At 44.9% G+C, this 22,527-nt stretch overlaps 1 protein-coding gene across 2 annotated transcripts in view; it reads left to right on the top strand.

The window, feature by feature from the left end:
• The first annotated feature begins 411 nt into the window (after window positions 1-411).
• The window catches only part of NEMP1 (nuclear envelope integral membrane protein 1), a 69,838-nt gene continuing 47,722 nt past the window's right edge, over window positions 412-22,527 (top strand). For both annotated transcript variants that reach the window (XM_088473201.1, XM_088473200.1), the window contains exons 1-4: window positions 412-598; window positions 3,348-3,469; window positions 4,694-4,910; window positions 11,998-12,070. In XM_088473201.1, the coding sequence (XP_088329327.1) occupies window positions 520-598; window positions 3,348-3,469; window positions 4,694-4,910; window positions 11,998-12,070 (491 nt within the window). In that variant the 5' untranslated portion in view covers window positions 412-519. The remainder of the gene's footprint in view (window positions 599-3,347; window positions 3,470-4,693; window positions 4,911-11,997; window positions 12,071-22,527) is intronic.

Raw genomic sequence — 22,527 nt, 5'->3', positions numbered from 1 at the left:
CCCAAACAGTGCATGTTTTCCAGATCTCCTCACAGAATAACAAGTGAAATAATTAGCTCCACCTGTGGATCTTTTAAAATGTGTCAGTGAGTAATAACTACACCTGTGCACCTGCTGGGTGACCTGGAAAACGTGACCTGTGTGGGGTCCTGAGGACCGAGTTTGGGAAGCACTGGGTTAGGGGACCGGGTTCCCTTGTTGGAGGTGTGAAGGATCAGCCCGCTCCTGGGACAGATCTCTTGTGATCCTCCTTTCCTGCAGCCCTTGTTATTATACACTAGTCACACACACACACACACTAGTGACTAGTACCACAGCCATGTCCTACTACTCTCCCGCCCGCCTGCTGCGATAGCCGGTCTGCACGGTCACATGGTACAGTGACGTCATCTCTTGGCCCCGTCACATGGCTGCGACGTCATCACACATCCCCCGGACGTCAGATCTGCTGCAGGGTTCCGGTGGAGCTGCTGCTTGTGTTCCAAGCCTCGGCTGGGCGAGCAGTTTAAGCCAGCGGTTATGGCGGGAGAAGTGGATGGAGGCGGCTGGGGAGCGGCGGCTCTTCTGTTGCTTCTCTCACTATGTATCGCCGCGGCAGGTATTTCCCGTCCTGTACACTTACCTGTCTCAGCTGTACTCACTATAAGGGAGATGTGACAAGCCTTGGAGAAACATAGAGTGGAGAACTTGCCCAAAGTATCCAACCATCTTCTTTATCTCACACAGTCTATGCAATGACAGAAGCTGACTGGTTACTATGGACAACTTCTGCATTTTATCTCTCTCAATGGTTTGAGTCATGTCCCCCCCATAGCTGTACTTTTAGTGTCTCTCAGTCACTTAGGGGGCGATTAAATTCAACGCGAATTGAATAGCGCCGGGAGGGAGTTATTAAATTCTGTGCACTGTGTGGTTGGAGAATGCTGGTTCTCGTGCCTTAACAGGGGTGTTAAGTCGCAGTAACCGGCATTCTCTGACCCAAGTCGCGGTCACACTCTTGTTAACGTTGCGCTAAGTAGAAAAACAGTTGTGCGCCCGGCACTTTGGTCGGATTTCTCCTCGCATCCCCAGGTGCAAGAAGAAATCCTTAGCGCGCCCAAACAGCGCAGTGTATTAATTAACTTCAGGAGCTTCCTCCCATAACTATTCAACATTGCGTTGAATTGAATCGCCCCCTTAGTTTTCAGTGTCTGCACCCTCAGTGTCGTTCTGCCCCCGAGGAGATGAATGAAGGGGTGATATGTGTAGTTTGGGTAACTGCACGTTATGTGCTGTGGTTACCGCTTACCTGCATGTAGTGATCAGAAGAATTACATGTATGTGCCCCTGTCATTATCTACGCTGCTATACCTAGATATGACGCTGATCTGGTGACAATGTATGAATGGCCAGCGGCACTGACCTTTCTGACAACTGCAGCTATCAATTTCCACAGTTGTCGTTGCAGCACCACAGCAGTGTCCCTGGCTGTCAGAATATGCAGCCAGGGACTGGTGTTTACAAAAATCAAAAAAGTTATTTTTTTTTTTCAATTAACTGTGGGTGCCGATGGGGGTTTCTGACTGGCAGACGCACTGCAAGAGTTAGAGCGGATTTCTCCATACAGGTGAGTTAACCCTTTCCCTCTCCGGAAACTGCTTTTGTAATACATTCCATTAATAAGTGATCTTGCTTTGCCACGATATTGCTCGAAGCAGGACCATGCTTTTAAAGAACGTTACCCGTCCCCTTCATTCATCTCCCTTTCGGTGTCGCTCTGCGCGCTCATTGTCACTCTGTACTCAGTGTCTGTTTCTGCATGTGGATGTGCACTCAGTAAATAGTGATGGTGTCGCAGTAACTCCCCCACTGTACCTCCCAAGTTATTGCCATGATTAGTAGCTCAGTGATTGCATTGGCTTTAGTGGCTATACCTGGACAGGATGTTTTTTTTAGCAGGGTTTCCTAAACTATGTCCTCAAGGGGTTCGGGGCTCCGGTTTCAAGGATATCCATGCTTGAGCGATGATTATATTAAACTGAATGATATACTAATTAAGATGTGATTATGCATGCAGTCTGACTGCAATGATATGCTAATCCATTGCTATCGCAGCACATATAAGGATGCCCCACTTACCTTACACACATCCGTAATGTTTAGTAAGGCAGCGAAACCATTGGTGACATCAAGTACCATCGCAGCCTCACAAACACTTGCACAAGGTCAGACCTTACTCAGAAATTGCTAATCGCACGCAGTGAAAGGCCAAGCTGCGTTTGGCATTGTAGTGGTTAATTTATGCCCCTGCAACGGCGTTCAAACGCACTGGCACGCTGCGTTTCGCCACACCCAAACAGCACTTCCAGTCAATCACTGCGATGGGTCTGTGTAGTCACTGATCGCAGTGGCTAGTTCGCACACTGCGATGCATGCTCACAACGCAACAATCACGTGATTGTGTGTGTAATCGTAGTTGCAATCCTTGCTGAATCAGGCCCAATGTCACTTGTTCATATGCATGGATAGCCTTAGAACCTGGTGCCTTGACCGAGTTTGGGAATTACTGCTTTATAGTGTCGTCTTCGCCCCACAAAATAGCAGCCTCCCTTGTCTGTAGTTAACAGATATCCTTAAAGGTTCTTATCGTATTTAATCTATATGCTTATGTGCGTTTTACGGTATAAAGTTTCACCAGGTGTAACATTTATAGCAAGTTTAAATGGTAATTGTTTTCTTTGAAATCTATTTAAAAGAATGATTCACTTTGTTCTCTATTACTATTTTGTTTTGTACTTTTATAAAATAGTGGTCACAGATTTACAGTGTATTTACATTTATTTTCAGACATATCCTCTTATTTCACTTGTTGAGATATATAATCCCATCCAAGGAAACAACTCACTTGCAAAAAAAAAACTGTTTTAGTCCAGGTGCATGGTCATAGCATATATTGGTCAAAACATATAAAGGCAATCCCGGCTTGAGATGGCCATCAGGCCTGAATTGCTATTATGATACAAACACCACGGATGAGGCATATTTGATAAGTTTAAGTGTTGACACTAGAGGGTCATTCCAATTATTTGCGAAGGGTGTGAGTTGCGTTTCCACAACATTAAAACAATGGCATTACATCTCGTGGCCTGCTCCCAGCTCTAATTCGCTCATTTTTGAGTGAGTTCAGGCTGTATGAAGAGTGTCTGCTGTCTCACACCCGCAAATGTATCGTGGGTAATTGGAATGACCCCTATGGCTTGTACTAATGGAATAAAATCCATTTGCCTTTATTTGCATGAATATTTGTGTGCTGCTCTTTCCATGTTTCCTGGCTAAAGCCTCCTACGTTTTGTTTTTACTCTTGTCAGTAAACGAATCCGATGTAATTCAACTGAAGGAGGGCAAATCCTACAAAAATGATGACTCGCAAAATTTCTGCTACAACAAAGCTTTTGAACCCAAGTGGCATGATATTTGGACCAAAGTACAGGTGAGCACTCTAATTTTATTTAACTTGTGTAACCATATCTAACTGCTTTAATTATGTTGCCAATAGTTGCTTGGTCTTGTGACCAGCCATAAATTTGCATTGATGCTGGTTACAATATTTTAATACAGTGTACCTTCCTTTCAGCATTCAAACACCAAATGCTGGCCACACACACAGCGATATTTTACCCGATCTGGCCGATTCCGACACATTGGACTGACGGTGTAAAATATGGCCAAATCCTGAGTAAATCGTGAGTCCCCACTCACGATCGCGATGCTTGTCCCCGCTGGTCACGCATCGCATCGTCAGATCTGACAATCTAAGAGGCGATGCACTGTGAAAGTCTGGATGCAGGAGAGATTGTATCAAGATTGGACACCAAATTGTGTGCAGATCTTGTGGAGATCGTGTACAGAGCTGCCTGGGAGAGTTTCAAGGGAAATCATACACAAGTCGTACACATCGGCTGATCGTGAGCACATCGCTATGTGTGTGGCCAGTTTAAGATTAATAGCACAATCTGGGTAAATTTTTACCTTCAGCATTCATGTTTTAAAACACACAAATACACCATTTTAGAGAAAACAGTAAAAAAAAGGAGGTGGTTATGCTAGACATCCTAATTTAAACATAATAAGAGGTACTGCCCTGCTGAGACCTGTAGCTCTAATGCAGAAAAAAGGGGACAAATTCAGATGCACCCTAAGCACTAACAATACTGATTATCAAAATATATATATATATATATATATATATATATATAAAATTATATTTATTTATTATAATAAATTCCAACAATTAACATGGTTTTATAATAAGGTTCTAGTAGATGTTTGCCCAACTACCATGTTATGGTGAACCTCATCAGGTGGGTCCTTAACATCCCTAATACTGAAACATTATATACAACTATCTAGGACTTACCTTAAATAGTGCCCATTAAATGTGTGTACTGCAAAAACAACTACAAAGGCTGTCTCTCTGGCCCTCTTGACATTTTGTCTTATGGATATATAAGCTGTTGTGAGGCTGTTGGCTGCACTCTTTGCCTAAATTTCAAGCAAATAAGTGACCTACTTCCTATAGCATGAATGTGACTCCCAACATGTTGTCTTTATTGCAGATGTTATTTAAAGATGGAATTACTCTTTATGATGCATTTATATTGTGGGAATAGTTAACCATTCAATGTTCAAATAATCTTTCTTATCGTTGCTGTAGATTCGAGTAAAGAGCACTAAAATGATCAGAGTGACACAGGTGGACAGTGAGGAGAAGCTGAAAGAAATAGAGCACTTCAGCTTTACCAACTTGCTCTCCTACTTTAAAGAAAAATTGAATGATACCTACATAAATGTTGATCTCCAGAGCAACAAAACCTGTCTTAAAGTGCATGTAAATGAAGAAAACACAAATTATACTGTGGTAGTTTCTAGAGGTAAGTCTTGTTTTAAGGTTGAAACTGCAATTGGTTATCTTTTTTGGCAAGTTTGCCGAATAGAATGTTGGTTTGGATATCTGGGATTCTACTTTACACTTTATGTACAACCCCATGTCTAATCCTCAGTCTTCCTTAGGTGATTGCCAGGTTTACTAATATCTATGTGCTCACCCAAGATGACAGTTTTACATTTCCTGAGTGCTGGACACAGGTTCCAGGTATATGTCTTAAATTAATAAAAAAACAAAAAACTACAAGCATTATATTAAATGACACATACAGGCACAGGGGAACAGCTTCTTTGGTCTTAAAACCAAGTCGCCAGAATGTACCAAAAAGGGGGAAAAAAGCAAATCGATTTCAGTGATAATCTCATACCCACACAAACACGTGGTGGTGTGCAGCTGCGCACTTCACCGGTAATTGTGGAAAATCAACCTTTTCCTGCCTCTATGGGATGCTAGGTAAAATCTGCAATGTTGGTGGTCATCAAGTGCTGGAGAAACTGTCTGAACTCGGCGGCAATCGACACTAATTGAGGCCCCATCTTTAGACAGACAGACAAACACGTGCACACCGCTGTCCCTGCGAGATCCCCTTTGTACTAGGGATGTGCAGGCTCGGTTCTACTCGGTTCCGTTCGGTTCTTTTTACCGAATCTTATTGGCTATCCAAAACTCGTGACAGCTGAAACCCAATAAGATCCGGTAAAAAGAACCGAACGGAACCGAGTAGAACCGAGCCTGCACATCCCTACTTTGTACATATCCTGATATTGTCATTAAAAATGTAAATATCCCCTGCAATACAGATCCCTTATAATCGCGGCAGTGCCACGTGTATTAATACACAGGCCCCTTAATTTGGAGATCAATGCTAGTGTTTAGTGAAAGACATGGTTATATTGTAAATTAAATGTTCTACATATTAATCATGATACTCCAAATTACATAAAAAACCTAGAAAAGTCCAAATCTCAAGCATCCTATATAACCCCATACTTTTATTTTTTTTTAAACAAAACTGATGCTGGCAAAAAAAGTCTGTAAACTATTGTTAAAAAAAAATATATATATATATGTTGCTAGCTAGTGGCACCAGTACTTTAAACTGCTACTTCATGTTCTAGAAATTATTTCACTTCTAATCCATCCATTTGATGAAAGACTTTTTGTTTTTGAAGTCTGTACATGAGCAGTACTCAGACCATAACAAGCTATGATAGAAAGTGATACATCAAAACATTATTTACCGAATACGCTACTAACTACCAATCTCAAAGTTAAGTCCTTGAAAGATGCACTGCGTATTAGATTCACTCTAAGGCATTCGTATTAAAGGGCTGATTCTGATGCATCCGCGATTTGTCTTTTCGTGTGGCTGCGTCTTTGTACTTTCTCTAATATTCAGATGCAGGGAATCCATCTTGGTGTGCCAGAAGACCGTGCGACTGAATGCTCTAAGCCACACCTGCTGTCTTATCGTCTGTGTACACAGCATTAGTATGTGAATCACCGCCAGCTATATGATTGGTGTAAATTATTACCGTGCGAATGCTGCTAAAACACAATGATATTTAAATAGACGCCCACGACCCTTCCATGAAATTCCTATGGATTTGAGCTTTGCTGTGCGACACTGTACTCCTCACCCAGTTGCCCCCCATTTCACACTAACCTCATTAGCGAGGACACACTGATTAAGATGCATGCGACTTCAGGCTGCCAATTTCAGACAAAAAGGCATGTGCTATAAGGAAATGTAGATTCCATGTGTGAACTACATTGCGTCAGAATTGGGCAATAAATTAAATTTTATGGCTTCATGGAAAAGTTTACCAAGAAAAACACTTAATTTTCCCTATCTACTGTTATCAGTTCAAAGTCTGGGGGCGAATCAACTCAGCGGGAATTGAATAGCGCAGAATGGAGCTATTTAATTCCATGCGTTGATCAGTCCGACTAATGATTTCTTCTCGCGCCCTCCTGAGGGTGCGAGGAGAAATTCGACTTAAGTGCCGGCCGCAAGGCAGTTTTCTGGCTTAGCGTAGAGCTAACGGCCTCGCGGCCTGCACTTTAGTCGGAAAATTCTGGTTCTCGCAACTAAACACCCAAGGGTGAGTCACGAGAACCGGCATTGTCCGACTTAGGGCCGTTTTCAGTTAGATGCGAAAAGCCGAGATCTGTGGAAAAGTATCGCCGATCTCGGCTTTTTCGCGTGAAGGAAACTTATCTCCGTATTCAATTCCAGCGAAAAAGATTCACCTCTGAATAGCAGGAGAAAAGAAGTGAAAAATCTTTATTTTGGGGTGCAAATGTAGGGGATCCACTCGGAACCCTTGGGACAGCCCCCAAAGGACAATTGTGTCAAAAAATCCCAGGGAAAACTTAACACCCCAAAAAAGTACTTTCAATTTGGGGGTGAAAAAGCACAAAGTGGAGGGACAACTTCAAAAACTAGCGATCTAAGGTTCTGGGGGTGCTCTAAGAAGGGGCCAAGTGTTTTTGGGATTGCAGGTGCTTGTATGACGGAGGAATTTTACAGTTTTTTTTTTTTTTTACTTCACTTCTGAGACATAAAAATATGCTAGCACCCATTTTCAAGTACCCCAAATTTGTCAGGACTACTTATTTTCACCCAAAAATACTGCTTAATGCCATTCTTCACCACTTAATGCCATTCTTCACCACAACTTAAGTACCCCGATTAGCTTTATTAGGGCTATTCGGGCACATCTACATTGATCCCCAATGTTAGTGTATCTTATTTTGGGGGTTCAGGCTGATTTCTCCATTTCTGACAGCACTTTCCGCCTGTTCCAACTTCGCTGCTTGCCGGTTTCGCTTGGTTTGGAATTGAATAGGGCGAATATCGGGGCGGGGTGCACGATAAGTTTCCGCCTCCAAAACACGTGATGTCTGTGGAAAGTCCGTTATGCGAACATTTTCCACGGACGCAAAACTAATTGAATACCGCCCAAGAAAAGCACGTATCCACTAGACAAATTTGACTATTTGAATGATATCGTTCATTGTCCACAATATATTGTCCAGAGGGTATGCAGTCGACCAGCGATACGCACTCCCGCTGGTCATTGTCTACATCTTTCATCGCCCGTACTTGCAGGGCAACCTGACGATATAGTCAGGTTCTGCAAGTATGGGGATGAGGGAGGGTGACGTCACTGAACGATATCGTTTAGTGTTGGGTGCTCAATGTCGCTGAGCCCGGCACTGCAGGGCAAACACTAAACGATATCGCTCATGGAGCATATCGTCTACTGGATACCTGCCTTAAATGTCGGACCCGCTCGCTGAATTGAATATCTCAGGGAGCTCCCCACCCCCTCCGGCTCTATCAACAGCGCACTGAATTGATTTCCCCCTTGAGACAATTCAGACACATTCTCTGATTCTCTGTTCACCATGCTGTTTTCTATATAATAATTCAAGCACAATCTCTAACGGACATATTTATTATCATTTGCAGCCCGTCCCCAAAAATAAAGATTTGTGGCAGTAAAGTTGACTCCTTGAAAGATACACTGCATCAATTATTTAATTCTAAACCAATCATATTAAATGTCATTTTATCGCACAGTAGAAAAATTCCCCAAGAGAAGGAAAAGCCTCTATTCCTCTGTTCGTATCCTATGTAACTAATAAGTTCCAAGCATCCAGGATATCTATAATGAAATCATTATAGCACAATGGGAAAGCTGATGCAGAACATGAGAAATTTGGTAACTTTACACAAACATGATATGAAGTTTTCAGACGTTATTATCCTTCTAACATTAGCCCTATACAATCTAATAGCTCTAAGCTATAATACTTCCCTGCTTGTTGCTAAAGTGAAATTTTTTCCAATTCTTTTGGCTTTAAATTGGAGAATTCTTAGTGCTTTTGTAAAAGGCCACAGGATTGTGACTTTCTTATTTTGTGAATAACTTGGTCAGACTAGACAGTACTCTGGATTTTTTTTGTTTGCAGTGTTCATAAACACGAATTAATCCATCATCAAAAACATGGGAGATTAGGGTTAGGCATCCCCCGGGGAGTGTTGGGGTTAGGCTACGGGGAGGTGGGGGTTAGGGTTTGGCACCCCCGGGGAGAGGTTGCAGTTAGGCACCCCCAGGAGGGTTAGGGTGCGGGAGGGAGGGGATTTAGGGTTAGGCTCCATCGGGGGGAGGTTAGGGTTAGGTACCACTGGGGGGGGGGGGAGGTTAGGGTTAGGCGCCACTAAGGTAGGGATTAGAGGGGGAGGGTTAGGGTACTTACCGCCCCTGTCTGGATCTTCAGTCATCAGCATGCCGCTGTTGGGTTTGGGATATTTCACACCATAGCCCTCTGAACATTCCCAGGCATCATTAAACGGAGAACTATGATGACAGAGGTTTGCTTCACTAGCCATCTGCTGTGTTAGAGGACTGTGGGCCTGATTCAGACCCGGACGCTAACCTGCGAACGCACGCTATGGCTGATCGCCCATTTGCAAATGCGTCACTGCGCTCGGGAATTGTGCGCTCGTAGTACACAGACTGGACGCTAATTTGAGTGACATTGCCGTTTGTGGGTGGTAACGGGAAGGTGCTTGTGAACGGGGGAGTGGATGTACGAACGCAGGTGTGTCTGAGCGTCTAAATGGCGTTTTATGGGTGTGCATAATTACCAAAGAAGCGTCATTGTACACGTCACTTGGTTCTATTTTAGACCGCAGTGATCGTAGTGCTTGCGGTGGGGTAGGGTCTACCTCAAGTGCTGCGTGCAGCGCCGATGGCTCTCGATGTAACCAATTAATCACACACTTCCTGGAGATGACGTGTGTTAAGAAAGGTGGTTGTCTTTATACTGACGTGCGTTTGCTCTGCCGTCGCTCTCTAAGGCATAGAAGGCGTCCTTCCACCAGACAGTGCGATCGCGGCATTTGCATACCCGGGCCCTTTTGGCTGCGTGAGAGCGCAGCTTGACGTCCGGGTCTGAATCTACCCCTGTGTTTTATCAGGGACCCTTAACAATGCATGTTTTACAGATCTCCTAGTTGGTGGACATGTGTAGTCATTACTGGATGACACATTTTAAAAGATCCGCAGGTGGAGCTAATTATTTCCCTTGTGATAGAGGAGATCTTTAAAACATGCACTGGAGTTAGGAAATCCTGTTACAGGGATGAGAAAATAACATGTTTTGTTTTTAGATTTTTACAATGTTAGAGGATAACTGACAGATCACAGTATGGAGACAGGTCAGGAAGATACATTTGTCTTGAAATGTATTCAATGGTTTATGTGCAGAGCGCTTTTCTTCGGGTGCCCTAATCTAAAATGACTGGTGTATTTTGAAATCTAAAATTAGAATGTCTAGATAACAAGAACTGAACATGCAGACCAGATTTATTTCTACACAGTCTGTCACCTGTCTTGTTTACCTACAGTACCATTGGGACAGAGCCGGCCCTTGCCTATTTGGTGCCCTAGGCAAAATTTTGACTGGTGTCATATATATATATTTGTACATAGTAATGCCCCTGTAGTAGTGCCTATATACAGTAGTAATACCCCCCATAGCAGTGGCGTAACTAGGGTCTCCGGAGCCCAGGGCAAGAAGAAGAATGGCGTCCTCCCACCCCACAAACACACACATGGCAAAAATATTTGCGCGACGGAGGTGCGCGGCAAAAAATTGGGTCCGGTCAAATAACAGAAGGGACATGGTCACTTTAAATGGGGCGTGCAATCATGACATGCCACCCATTTCTCGTCACTCTGGGAACATTCCTTTCCATATGCACATTACCTATATGGTGGTTTCTCACAAAGTGGAATCTCTGAAGAAATGTATCTTCCCTGGGAAGACGGCTATTCATGTAGGTCACATCGTCTGGAAGATGCATGTTTGTGTAGGAATATTGATAAGGTCGTCATCATGCAACAGATGTTCACCCAGATGTGTGCCCCTTGTGTAACTTCCTGCCCCCTGTGTCTCTCAGCCACACCATCTCCCCCTGAGTCATCTGTTAGCACACCATTGCTTCCCCCTCCTGCATCGTCTGTCACGCCATCATCTCCCCCCCCCCCCTCCACATCATCTCTCGGTATTTGTACCCTGACGTCATCAATTACTGTCCAACGTCATTCCCTAATATCCACTTGGCCATAAATGGGGAATAAAAACCTGTGGTGAGCGAACAAATTTCTTTTTTGTGGACTGTATGGGCATGGTACTATACTTCCACCGTCACTGCATGTCACTCCCAGGTACAAATACTGAAGGGGATCTATACACTACCATGTGTATTTGATGGACACAGACAGATACACCCTCGCTGACATATACGCACACACGCACCCACACGCTGACACAGGCGAGCACCCACACGCTGACACAGGCGAGCACCCACACGCTGACAAAGTCTACACAGGCACACACATACACCTCTTTCAAATACAGGCAGCCTGAGCCAAATACATTCAACAGATGTAAGTCATCTCCCACAGGCACCTTCCACCCCCCGCTGGCACTACACACTGGTACTCACTTGCAGTGCAGATCCAGAGCACTGGGGAAGGTGAAGAACTCAGTATCTGACAGGTGTCACTCGGCACCGACAGCAGCAAGCCCTCAGGATCAGCAGCATGTACCAGAATGAATGATAGAGGACTGCCTTAGAGGGTCTGCGCGCTTTTGCTGCAGCTCCCCCTACAGTCAGCCCCAGCACTAGCAGGCTGCTCAAGTCATTCACACACAGTAATTGTCGTCTGTCAGGGAGCAATGGTTCCGACGCTGGGAGGGGGGGGGAGCAGAGAGCGGGCGGTGCAGGTACGATGCTGCAGCCATCGGATGCCCCTGGGATTCCTGAGTCGCCCCTAGGCATTTGCTTATAATGCCTATGCCTAGGGCCGGCTCTGCATTTGGATTAGGATACGAATAGCAGCTGGAAAGCCAGGAATAGCTTCCAGCAAGTTATGTATATATGGTGTCTCTTGGTGTGTGTGGTTACGTAAAACCTGTAATCTGTTATTCAACAAGAGAAATGTAATAGCCCATTTATAATCTAAATTTAATCTTTGCATATCTCTTTGCAGGTTTTGACCCCAAGCTGTTCGTGGTTTTCCTTATTGGTCTTGTCTTGTTTTTCTATGGAGATGTACTCAGTAGGTAGGTTTTGTATTCTGGGTTACAGTCATGGTTGTAATGCTCTGCTTTAGCTACTTTTATTTCTATTTATGTTCAAAATCCAGATAAGGACCAAGGGGCCTATGTATCAAGCTGTTTGGTACATAAACTTATGCAGAAACTATAGTTTCTGCATAATTTTATGTATTGCTCCTATGTACTAATGGCACAATGTAGGAGATATTATAGAAATCTCCGGTGGAATGCTAATTAGTACTTCAAATCACAGTCCCCATTATTATCAATAGGTACTACGATCTGACCCCTATGTGCTAAACTCCAAAAAGCAAAACTTTCGGAGTTTAGCCCCGGTAGTTTTTACCATCTTCAGATGGTATAAACTACTGTAAGCCTAGGAAGGCTCCAGGGGCAGGAGAGAAATCTCTCTCTCTTCTCTCTCCCAGCCCCCCCGCTCCCGGAGCATGCGCAGTATCCGCTTTCCCTGGAACAGTGATAAACTTCTCTAATTTGCCAGGGATATAACTCGCAGGGTCAGTGGTTACTGCAACCGCAGTCCCTGTGAGATCCCCTTTGTACATAGTGGGGATATTTTCATTAAAAATATATCGCTTGCAAGTTGGATACCCAATAATCGTGGAAGTACTGAAATTATTAGTACATAGACCCCTAAGTTCTTTTAAGGCCCCATTAGTGAGGTCTGTTCACTCCCCTGTTAGGGAAAGTTTACTCTTCATTGCATGTTGGAGGGGGAGATAGGTGGTTTACAGGTCGAAGAACCTGTTCTCAGTGCAGCTAGCCTAAGTGCCCCTTGGTGACTCAGTATGTAAATTGGCTTCATCCACTGGACCAGACGTAAATAAATCTGGTGTACTGTGCTGAAACTAAGCATGCAGAAAAAAAAAATTGCAGCAAGGCTGGGGAACACTGAACAATGGGATTGTAGGTTGGGGCTGGAGCTGGCACTTAAAGAAATGTAGCTTTAAATCCTAAGCTCCTCCCCTGCAATTCCAGTCGTCTTTAAGTGCCTGAGGAGTAGGGCTCTTTATTGTAGCTTAGTTTTTTTTCTGTTTTCTCTATAATATTATTTTTATTACTAGTTATCTCTGTCTGCTGCTTGTAGCAGCGCTCATGGCACACTGTTGCCCTTTAGAGGGTGTCTGCTGCTAGTGCGGTCCCGAATGGCAGGCTTTTTTTGACAGCGGCTCCCCTCACACAGATGCAGGAGGAGCACGCATGCCACAGGCTGCCCAGATCAGCCGGGCTTGACCAGAGTTTTCCCCTCACACGGGGAAGTACACTGGTCCTGGGAGAGTGAAGATTGGATGGGACGGAGCTTCTAGCACTGCTCTTCCCCCTCCGGCAGTGGTACAGTCAGCGGGGACAGCAGAGATGCACGGATGAGTCATCCCTCTGCCGGGATTGCTACATTCACCTGTTCTGCACAAATCCTCTCCCCTGCAGCGGCGGTGTTGATCTCCTGAACGGCTACTTGTTAATGTATTAAGCTGCCTGTGTAAAACTGTTTTTCATGTACTAAATGACTTGGTAGAACTGTTTTAGTTTCTGCCTGCTAAGGGGGTTTGGGTGCACACCTGCATATGACAGTCGGGAAGCCGGCTGCCGGTATTTAGGCAGTCGGCTTCCCGATTGCTTCCCTATCCGCTACCCTGGTTAGCATTATTACCTCACCTCACTGCGTTCGTGGGGTCGATCCCTGCTACAGCCCTAACTGTGTGGAGTTTGCATACAGGGATTTTGCTGTATTTTGGGCGCTGTTACTCCCATGCACGGGGTGACTGGCAGTTGCCCTCAAAAGCCATGTGTGTGTGTATAGGACCCGGCGACGCATTGGCATCTGGGGTGCTGCGTCCACCGAGGTTAGCCCTGCGTGGGCTTGGCCTTAGCAGGTCGGCATTCGCCCAAGTGCAGCTGGTGACGTTTCACAGGGAAACCAAGTTCTGGCATGAATATTCCCTCACCTGGCATTACGTTTCCAGCCACGGTATGTCCCGCTCTGGCAGTGCGCGGCGTCGCATTTTACGTCAGGTTCCTCTATATTGGCGTGTTTTTCAGATAGCTGGTGACCCAGGAGAGGCCTCGGCGATTAGCACTGTTAGGCCCAAGGTGTAGTATCTACCTTCCGATGGCACAGTCTGAGGGATAGAGAGACCAAAATTGTGATATAATAATTTGTTACATTTGTTCTGTTTTCATGGTCCTTCTGTTTTTACAGTATCATATCCTGTCTTTTATAAATCAATCCTATTGTACGCGATGTACTCGTGGGTGCGAGTCATCGAGACCACTGCCGCGCTATACAGCAGCCTGGATTCGCCTAAAAGTGCTCGCAGCCCAATAGTGCTCTGAGCAAAATTTAAGTGAATTCAGGCTCAGAGCAGGCCTCGAAGGTGCGTTGCCGTTGCCAGTGTTTTAACGCCGTCGCAACGACAACTTGCACCCTTCGTATGGATTAGGATTGACCCCTTATGGTGGGTACACACTGGGCGATATTACTGAGCGACTGCACGATTACGACATCGTAATCGTGCAATCACTCAGTAATCGTGCACAAATCGTGCACTTTTATGTCGGAAACGACCACTGATGCGCACTCACGCTGGTCGTTTCCGACATTGTCCATCGCCTGAACATGCAGCACAATCTGACGACCTCTTCAGTTTGCTGCATGTTGGGGAATGGGGGAGAGAGCCCGGCGCTGAACGATATAGTTAATGATATCGTTCAGCGGCTGTGCTCAATGTCATGAACGACATTGAGCACAGCCTGCCGGGGACGCACTACACGCACTCAGGGAGCATATCGTGTAGTGTGTACGCACCATTAGTTGGAGCTCTTAATCAGTTGTCTGTTGAAAGTAGTCTTTTTGTTATTAGGTCAATTCTTCTCACCTCTGATTTTAAGGTAGTTAATAAATGTATTATCCTCCACATGATTGTGCTATAATTTTTTTTTTTTTCATGCAGTGAAAACATTCACGGGTCAGTGGAGCTTGACCAAATACCTAAGGACAGAATTTTGTGTGTGTGGAGAGTTTGTTCTATCCAGTCTTAATTTTTGGCTTTGAATTCAATCAGACCCTCCAGTTTTTTTCTCCCCTTGATATTTTCACAATTTAATAATGTTTTCTTGTAAAGTAGCAATCATAGAAAGTTCATTTACAGATGTGTCCTTACTTGTCTTTTCTGTAGTCGCACCAAACTGCCCCTCTCGGCGCGCCTGGTCCCGTGAGATACTGCTAGTGCCAGGCGTCTTGTTTTGTGTATTTCTTTTGCCAATAATGCGTCTAAGTCGCAATGCTGAATAATTTGATATGTGACACTTGTATATCTGTGTGTGACAGTCTCAATCAACAGGCCAAGCCACAGCTTTTTTCCATGCCAAGTTCTGTTTACAGTCCCAGTCGCTCACAGAGTCACAAATGAGGTTAATCAGCACAGTCACCTTGTGCATCCTGGTCACCTTGTACGTCCTGGTCACATTGCGACTTGGAAATATTTTCAGCAAAAAAAGACCTCGACGCTAGCAGAGTTGCACAGAGCTGATGGCTCACTCACGCCAGGAATATCGCGCTGCATGGCGTATTAAGGCTAGATGAGCAAGGACACATCTGTAGCTTAACATTGCTAGTTAAAGCTCCGCTCCACGATGAGAAGTTGAGTGAGTCACATCATTGTATTGTTGCTGTGTTTAGGCAGTTTTGTAATGTCCATGATGTCACAGTCCTTCAGAACAATGCTAGTGGTGGTGTTCAGTTTTTCTGCCACAAGATGGCATAGCTGTACATACAGTAGGATTTGTAACAATTCAACAGTTAGGTAGGTAATGATTTTTCTATGCATCTAGGAGCCTTGTTGTCTTGTAAGATTTTTCTATGACGAACAAGATCTGCTTAGTAGAATCACTGTTTTTTGTATTTGAATCAGACATGCTTAATACTCCCGAAGATGCTGGGCTGCCCCCAGGCTAATGGGAATGAGAAAAAAGTTTTCATGCTGTAAGCATCATGTACACAGCATAGTGGCAGCATAGTAAGTGCAGGGTACATAAGCCCAGGAATGGGGCTGCAATATACATGTACTCAGTTATGAAGCTGCACAATAGATGCACTATACATGTGCCCCGTGCTGTGCGCACCCAGGGTTGTAGGGATGCCTAGTGGTGTGCTACACACAGGGTTGTGGGGATGCCTAGTGGTGTGCTGCACACAGGGTTGTGGGGATGCCTAGTGGTGTGCTGCACACAGGGTTATGGGGATGCCTAGTGGTGTGCTGCACACAGGGTTATGGGGATGCCTAGTGGTGTGCTGCACACAGGGTTGTGGGGATGCCTAGTGGTGTGCTGCACACAGGGTTATGGGGATGCCTAGTGGTGTGCTACACACAGGGTTGTGGGGATGCCTAGTGGTGTGCTACACACAGGGTTGTGGGGATGCCTAGTGGTGTGCTGCACACAGGGTTGTGGGGATGCCTAGTGGTGTGCTGCACACAGGGTTGTGGGGATGCCTAGTGGTGTGCTGCACACAGGGTTGTGGGGATGCCTAGTGGTGTGCTGCACACAGGGTTGTGGGGATGCCTAGTGGTGTGCTGCACACAGGGTTGTGGGGATGCCTAGTGGTGTGCTGCACACAGGGTTATGGGGATGCCTAGTGGTGTGCTGCACACAGGGTTGTGGGGATGCCTAGTGGTGTGCTGCACACAGGGTTGTGGGGATGCCTAGTGGTGTGCTGCACACAGGGTTGTGGGGATGCCTAGTGGTGTGCTGCACACAGGGTTGTGGGGATGCCTAGTGGTGTGCTGCACACAGGGTTGTGGGGATGCCTAGTGGTGTGCTGCACACAGGGTTATGGGGATGCCAGTGTGGAGGTGCAGGGAGAAGTTAGAATGCCACACTATATGTAACACGGGACAATGGGAGTGGACTGCAGTTCTTGCTCACCCTTTGCATACTAGAAGTCTTCACTTTTCCAGCCGAGACGCACACATCCCCGGGACACTGCTCGGCCTGGGTTGGGTTGGCAATTGTTTGTACAAGGAAATTAGAATTTATATTTAAATGCCTGTTCAGACCAGCTGTGACAGGCCACAAAGTAGATGACAGAGAATTGGGCTGCGATGGTTTTCTGTCAGTATAATTATACCAATGGTTGCAGCTGAAGTCCCAGGATAGCATCCCCCTGCCCAATAAGATGCTGTAATGATATAATGGGACTTGAGTATGAGCTGTACTTATTTGAGAATGGGGAATCTCTGATGCACCCCGATTAGAAAATGTTGCTAGCACAGCTCTATGTTCTAGTGTCTGCTTAAGATGCCCTCCAATTCATGCCTTTGAAGCCATCTTTTCTTCTTCAGGGTACATAGGGGTCCACAGGGATACCATGGAGGATATTATGGTTGGAGATCAGGCACCAAACGGTTAAAGCTTCAGCTCCCAGGATGCCTCAGGTCCTTCTCCATATATGCTCCGCCCCTAGCCTTAGGACTTCATTTGTTCGTTTGGTCGGCAGGATCAAGACGCACCTTTGTAACAGGGGACTGCTCAGGCAGTCCTAAGCTTTATTTTATGTTTTATTTTAATTATTACTAGCTGGAGTACCCAGCGTTGCCCGGGATTTTAAGAATGCTTGTTTACACATCATCCTTCAACAAACTTCTCCTTAGGCAGGCCACACGAAAAGTGTGACAAACTTCCCCATCCACAGTCCTAAGGTCTTCGCAGGAATTAGGACCTGTAACGGTGTAAAGCAAACTTCGGAGATAGAAGCATTCAAAATTTGTCGAATGTACAGTGTAAATACGGCCAAGAGCTCCTGTTGCTGTGATAGCTGGACGACTGTGTACTTCCTGGTTGCTGGATCGCACTATGAAATGCACAGCAACTACTTCCAGTTCCTTGTGTAGCTGTTTCCGGCATTCAGGGTCACCACGATGTATAAGATTCATCCAATTGGTTTTATCCTTCAGGGGCTGACAAAGGAATGAACCGGAAGTAGCCTCTGTGTGTTCCATAGTGCGGTACAGCAACCAAGGAGGTAGACAAAAAAAGTTTGGTCGACACTATCTAGTTGTGTAAGCTCATGCATGAGCAAGTATAAATAAAAATTTGTGCTGCAGAGCTGCGTTTTTGCATCCCAGTATAGTTGCCATCTTTATGGGCCTGATTCTAAATCAGATGGATCTCTCTTCATGGAGGCAGATAGCAATTTTTACCATATTCAGACTCATAATAAGCCTGGCTTAATATCAATACGTAGAGATGTGCGCCGACCCTAGTATTCTGGATCTGGTTTTGGATTTTTTTCATTTGCTGTTTTGTTTTTCGGTTTTGGAACTGGATTTTTCATTAAATATCATAAAAACAGCTAAAATCACATAAAATGGGCCTGTTTTTGTTCCTACAGTATTATTAACCTAAATAACATTTATTTCCAGTCATTTCCAATCAATTTTGACCATTTCATAATATTATTTTTTTCATCTAGTTAAAGCCAAAAGGTTGCATCCAGGTAGCTGGCTGACTAAGCTAAGTGACACAGTGGATGGCACTAACATGTGACAGTTCAGCTTCCATGTTCCAACACAGATACAGTGTGTTACCCAGTGTGGGTTGGATACACCAGTAGTGCACTTACTGTGACAGCAGTGTCGGCAGTGCGGGGTTGCTGGCGGTGTCATCAATGCGGAAGTGCCGGCAGTGTGGCGGTGTTGGGAGAGTGGGGGTCACTGATGGTGTCCTCAGTACGTGGAATGGCAGTGCTGCGGTGCTGGCAGTGTCCTCAGTGCAGGGTACCGGCAATATCAACAGTGCGCGGGTGCCAGCGGTGTCCTCAGTGCAGGTTTGCTGACAGTGTCAGCAGTGCAGGGGTGTTCTCAATGCAAGGTGCTGGTGGTGTCAGCAGAACGGGGGTGCCAGCGGTGTCCTCAGTGCATGTGTGCTGACAGTGTCAGCAGTGCAGGGGTACTGGTGGTCTCCTCAGTGTGGGGGTCACTGACTGTCTCCTCAGTACGTGGGGTAGGAGTGTCGGCAGTGGGGATGCTGCCAGTGGGGCTGCCGGGAGTGTCGGCAGCGGGGGGTGCAGGTGGTGTCAGGCAGCGGGGATGGCCTTAACGCTGAATGGCTGAAAGCCGTGACAGACGGCGCTCTCAGCCTATCAGCGTTAAGCCCACTCAATACAAAACCTTGCGACCCGTCAGCTGGATCGCAAAGTTTTGCCTCTGATGAGGGATCCGGGGCAGGCAGGGAGATCCAAGCCTGGCTCTGATCGCCCCGGATACCCGAAATTCGGGTGGGTTCGGTTCTCTGAGAACCGAACCCGCTCATCCCTTATCTATAGTGGTTATAAATTCATACAGCATTTAAAAGGTACTGTAAACTCCACACGAGAGCCATAGTAAATGATGTTCAGAGATTTAGATTATATGCTACAGAATAAAATTCCATAATTCCTTAGTATGTAGCAAAATGCGTGTTATAAAAGCAAATTATGAAATTAAACAAAAATAACATTTTAATATTTTTATTATTGACCTTGCAGATGGGCTAAGAAGAATGTTGTCCAAATCTGCATCTAACAATAAACCAAACAGGACAATGCTTTTATTCTTCTTTGGTGTTTTAGGTGTAAAACCATGAGAGATCTTGACTTGTAAACTGTGGATTTGTATAGAAAGACATAAGGACAGATGGAAACATTTTCACTTTTATATAGTAGATAGTAGAGATAGAAAAAAAAAAAAATAGCAGATAAGCTAAATCCTTTTATAATTCCGTACCTGACCTGTAGAGGGCGAATGCTATGCAAAAATTGTGTTTTTTAATTAATTAAAAAGGAACAGTAATTAATTTTGATTTCAAATTTTTTTAGTTGCCTCTGCCGTGTTTTAATACGCTTGTATGTAAAATTTTACGATCTTGGCTTGTAAACTGTGGATTTGTATAGAAGGACAGAAGGACAAATTTTCGATTTTATATAGTAGATGTTTGAGTCAGCAGTACTCGGCGTTTGTATTAAGACGCAGATAGTGCGACTACATCTACCTCCACCAGCCCGCAACACCAGTAACTGGGCTGGTGATTTCGGCTGGTCGCGGCTGAGCTTGCTAGCAGCAATGCTGCGACCCGGACTGCAACCGGACACACGGAGATGTCTGGTAAGGCAATTCCTCACTTACGGGGAATCGTGCGCGTCAGTCCTTGCTTCTGGTGTCAGTGAAGCACCAGAGGCCATTGCAGTCGGGGCCTGGGATTGGCCGTGTCCCGCTACTCCACCGGGGCCTTATCTCACGCCGGGGATCGGCAGCAGACGCTTCTACTGCCATGAGGCCAGCGTACCCAGCTGGTTAACGCAGCTTAGGGGAAGTAGGCGCTCCGACCCAGACACAATCCCTACGAAGGGCTTTGCGCATCTGGGTTGCCCCGCCTACCCTCCACGTGTATGAGACGCTCACGGTCCATGCTCTGTGCGCCCTGTAACTGTTGGTCTCAGAAGGGTTTGTGTCAGTCTCCCTGTACAGCCATGGCCAAAAGTTTTGAGAATGACACAAGTATTGGTTTTCACAAAGTTTGCGGCTTCAGTGTTTTTAGACCTTTTTGTCAGATGTAACCATGGTATACTAAAGTAAAATTCCAAGCATTTCACAAGTGTCAAAGGCTTTTATTGATAATTACATTAAGTTTATTGAAAGAGTCAATATTTGCAGTGTTGACCCTTCTTTTTCAAGGCCTCTGCAATTCGCCCTGGCATGCTGTCAATCAACTTCTGGGCCACATACTGACTGATGGCCGCCCATTGTTGCCTAATCAATGCTTGGAGTCTGTCAGAATTTGTAGGTTTCTGTTTGTCCTCCCGTCTCCTGAGGATTGACCACAAGTTTTCAATGGGATTAAGGTCTGGGGAGTTTCCTGGCCATGGACTTAAAATTTTGATGTTTTGTTCCCCGAGCCACTTGGTTATAAATTTTGCCTTATGGTAAGGTGCTTCATCATGCAGGAAAATGCATTGTTTGTCACCAAACTGTTCTTGGATGGTTAGGAGAAGTTGCTCTTGGAGGATATTTTGGTACCATTCTTTATTCATGGCTGTGTTATAGGGAAAATTGTGAGTGATCCCACTCCCTTGGCTGAGAAGCAACCCCACAAATGAATGGTCTCAGGATGCATTACTGTTGGCATCTTGTGTAAGAGTGTTTCTGGTGTACGATTGCTCTTCCTTCTCCTGCCTTGAGGCTTGGTAACTAAACTGAAGTCCTATGGCTAAGGGTGGGGAATATATGGAAGAGGACCCGAGGTATCCTGGGAACTGAAGCTTTAACTGTTTAGTACCTGGTCTCCAACCATAATATCACCCATGGTATCCCTGTGGACCCTATGGACCTCAAAGAAAGGAGTTATCTAGGTAAGTCTATCATAACTAAATTTCATCCTTCAGTGGTTTTATAAGTTTCAGTCATAATGCCAAAATCTACAGTGGAAAGGGGATGTATTCACTCATTGGATGTTATGTTGGGAAAACTGATGATCTGGTCTTCAAGATGCCTACAAAAGTTTGGCCTGCATCAAAGCAGATGATTGCTGTGATTTGGCATGTTTATGGGGCAAGGAATCTTGTTCTTGAAAGTGCATTCTGCCATATCAATGAATACCTCTTGGAGGTTCATCGAGGGCTTGGGTTGAACAGCTGTGTCGGACAATCACATGGTCCTTGATGCGTACTCCTAAAATTTTAGTTTGTTTAATGTTCAAAATATACCAGTTATGTCCCTGCTGCACATGCAACTGCCATGAGAGTACCCTTCTGAAGTGGAAGGTTTGGGTCCCCATGGCCGAGTGTCCCCAAGTTATATAATTTTTTTCTGCAACTAAAGAGGATACACTGAGCCCCCTGAATGGTGACTTTTTTGAAGGCCACCAATTATCTGCATTGTCGCTCGTAGAATTTAAAACCGCAATTCTATTAAATGCAATACCAGATAAATCGATATATGTTTAGAATGTTGACACAAGATTGTTAAAATGGTCTGAATGTCAGCATTGTCTGAATGTTGACATTGTAGAAGTTGGCAATTGAATGTCGGCAGTCATTTTTTTGGTAAAGATTTTATAGTTAGCCTGCGGTTAGGGTTATCGATATTCCGAACATGTCGACATTGAATGTCAACATCCTGACCTTCGACATTTTGTACCACGACTGATAATTTCACACTGTGCTGACGTAAAGAGAGTACGTACAATAACCACAATATTGGCTTAGGATGGACTGAAGATATGTTTAAGGAAAGCAAAGTACTGTAATATTCCTACTACTTAAATTGTTTTGTGTTTTTAGTAATCTACCTGGTTGGTATTGTCATGTCAACTTCTGGCAGAATAAATGTGCAAACTTAAAACAACCTTCCAGGAGAGAATTTCAGTTCTGAAGAATCAAATATTTTGTAACTTTTAGCTTGAAAAAGCAGAGT

Source organism: Taudactylus pleione, unplaced genomic scaffold, assembly GCF_031769625.1.
Source record: "Taudactylus pleione unplaced genomic scaffold, aTauple2 ptg000130l, whole genome shotgun sequence".
Classification (NCBI taxonomy): domain Eukaryota; kingdom Metazoa; phylum Chordata; class Amphibia; order Anura; family Myobatrachidae; genus Taudactylus; species Taudactylus pleione.
The sequence above is the reverse complement of the archived record's forward strand: the minus strand, read 5'-3'. Positions and strand labels throughout refer to the sequence as shown.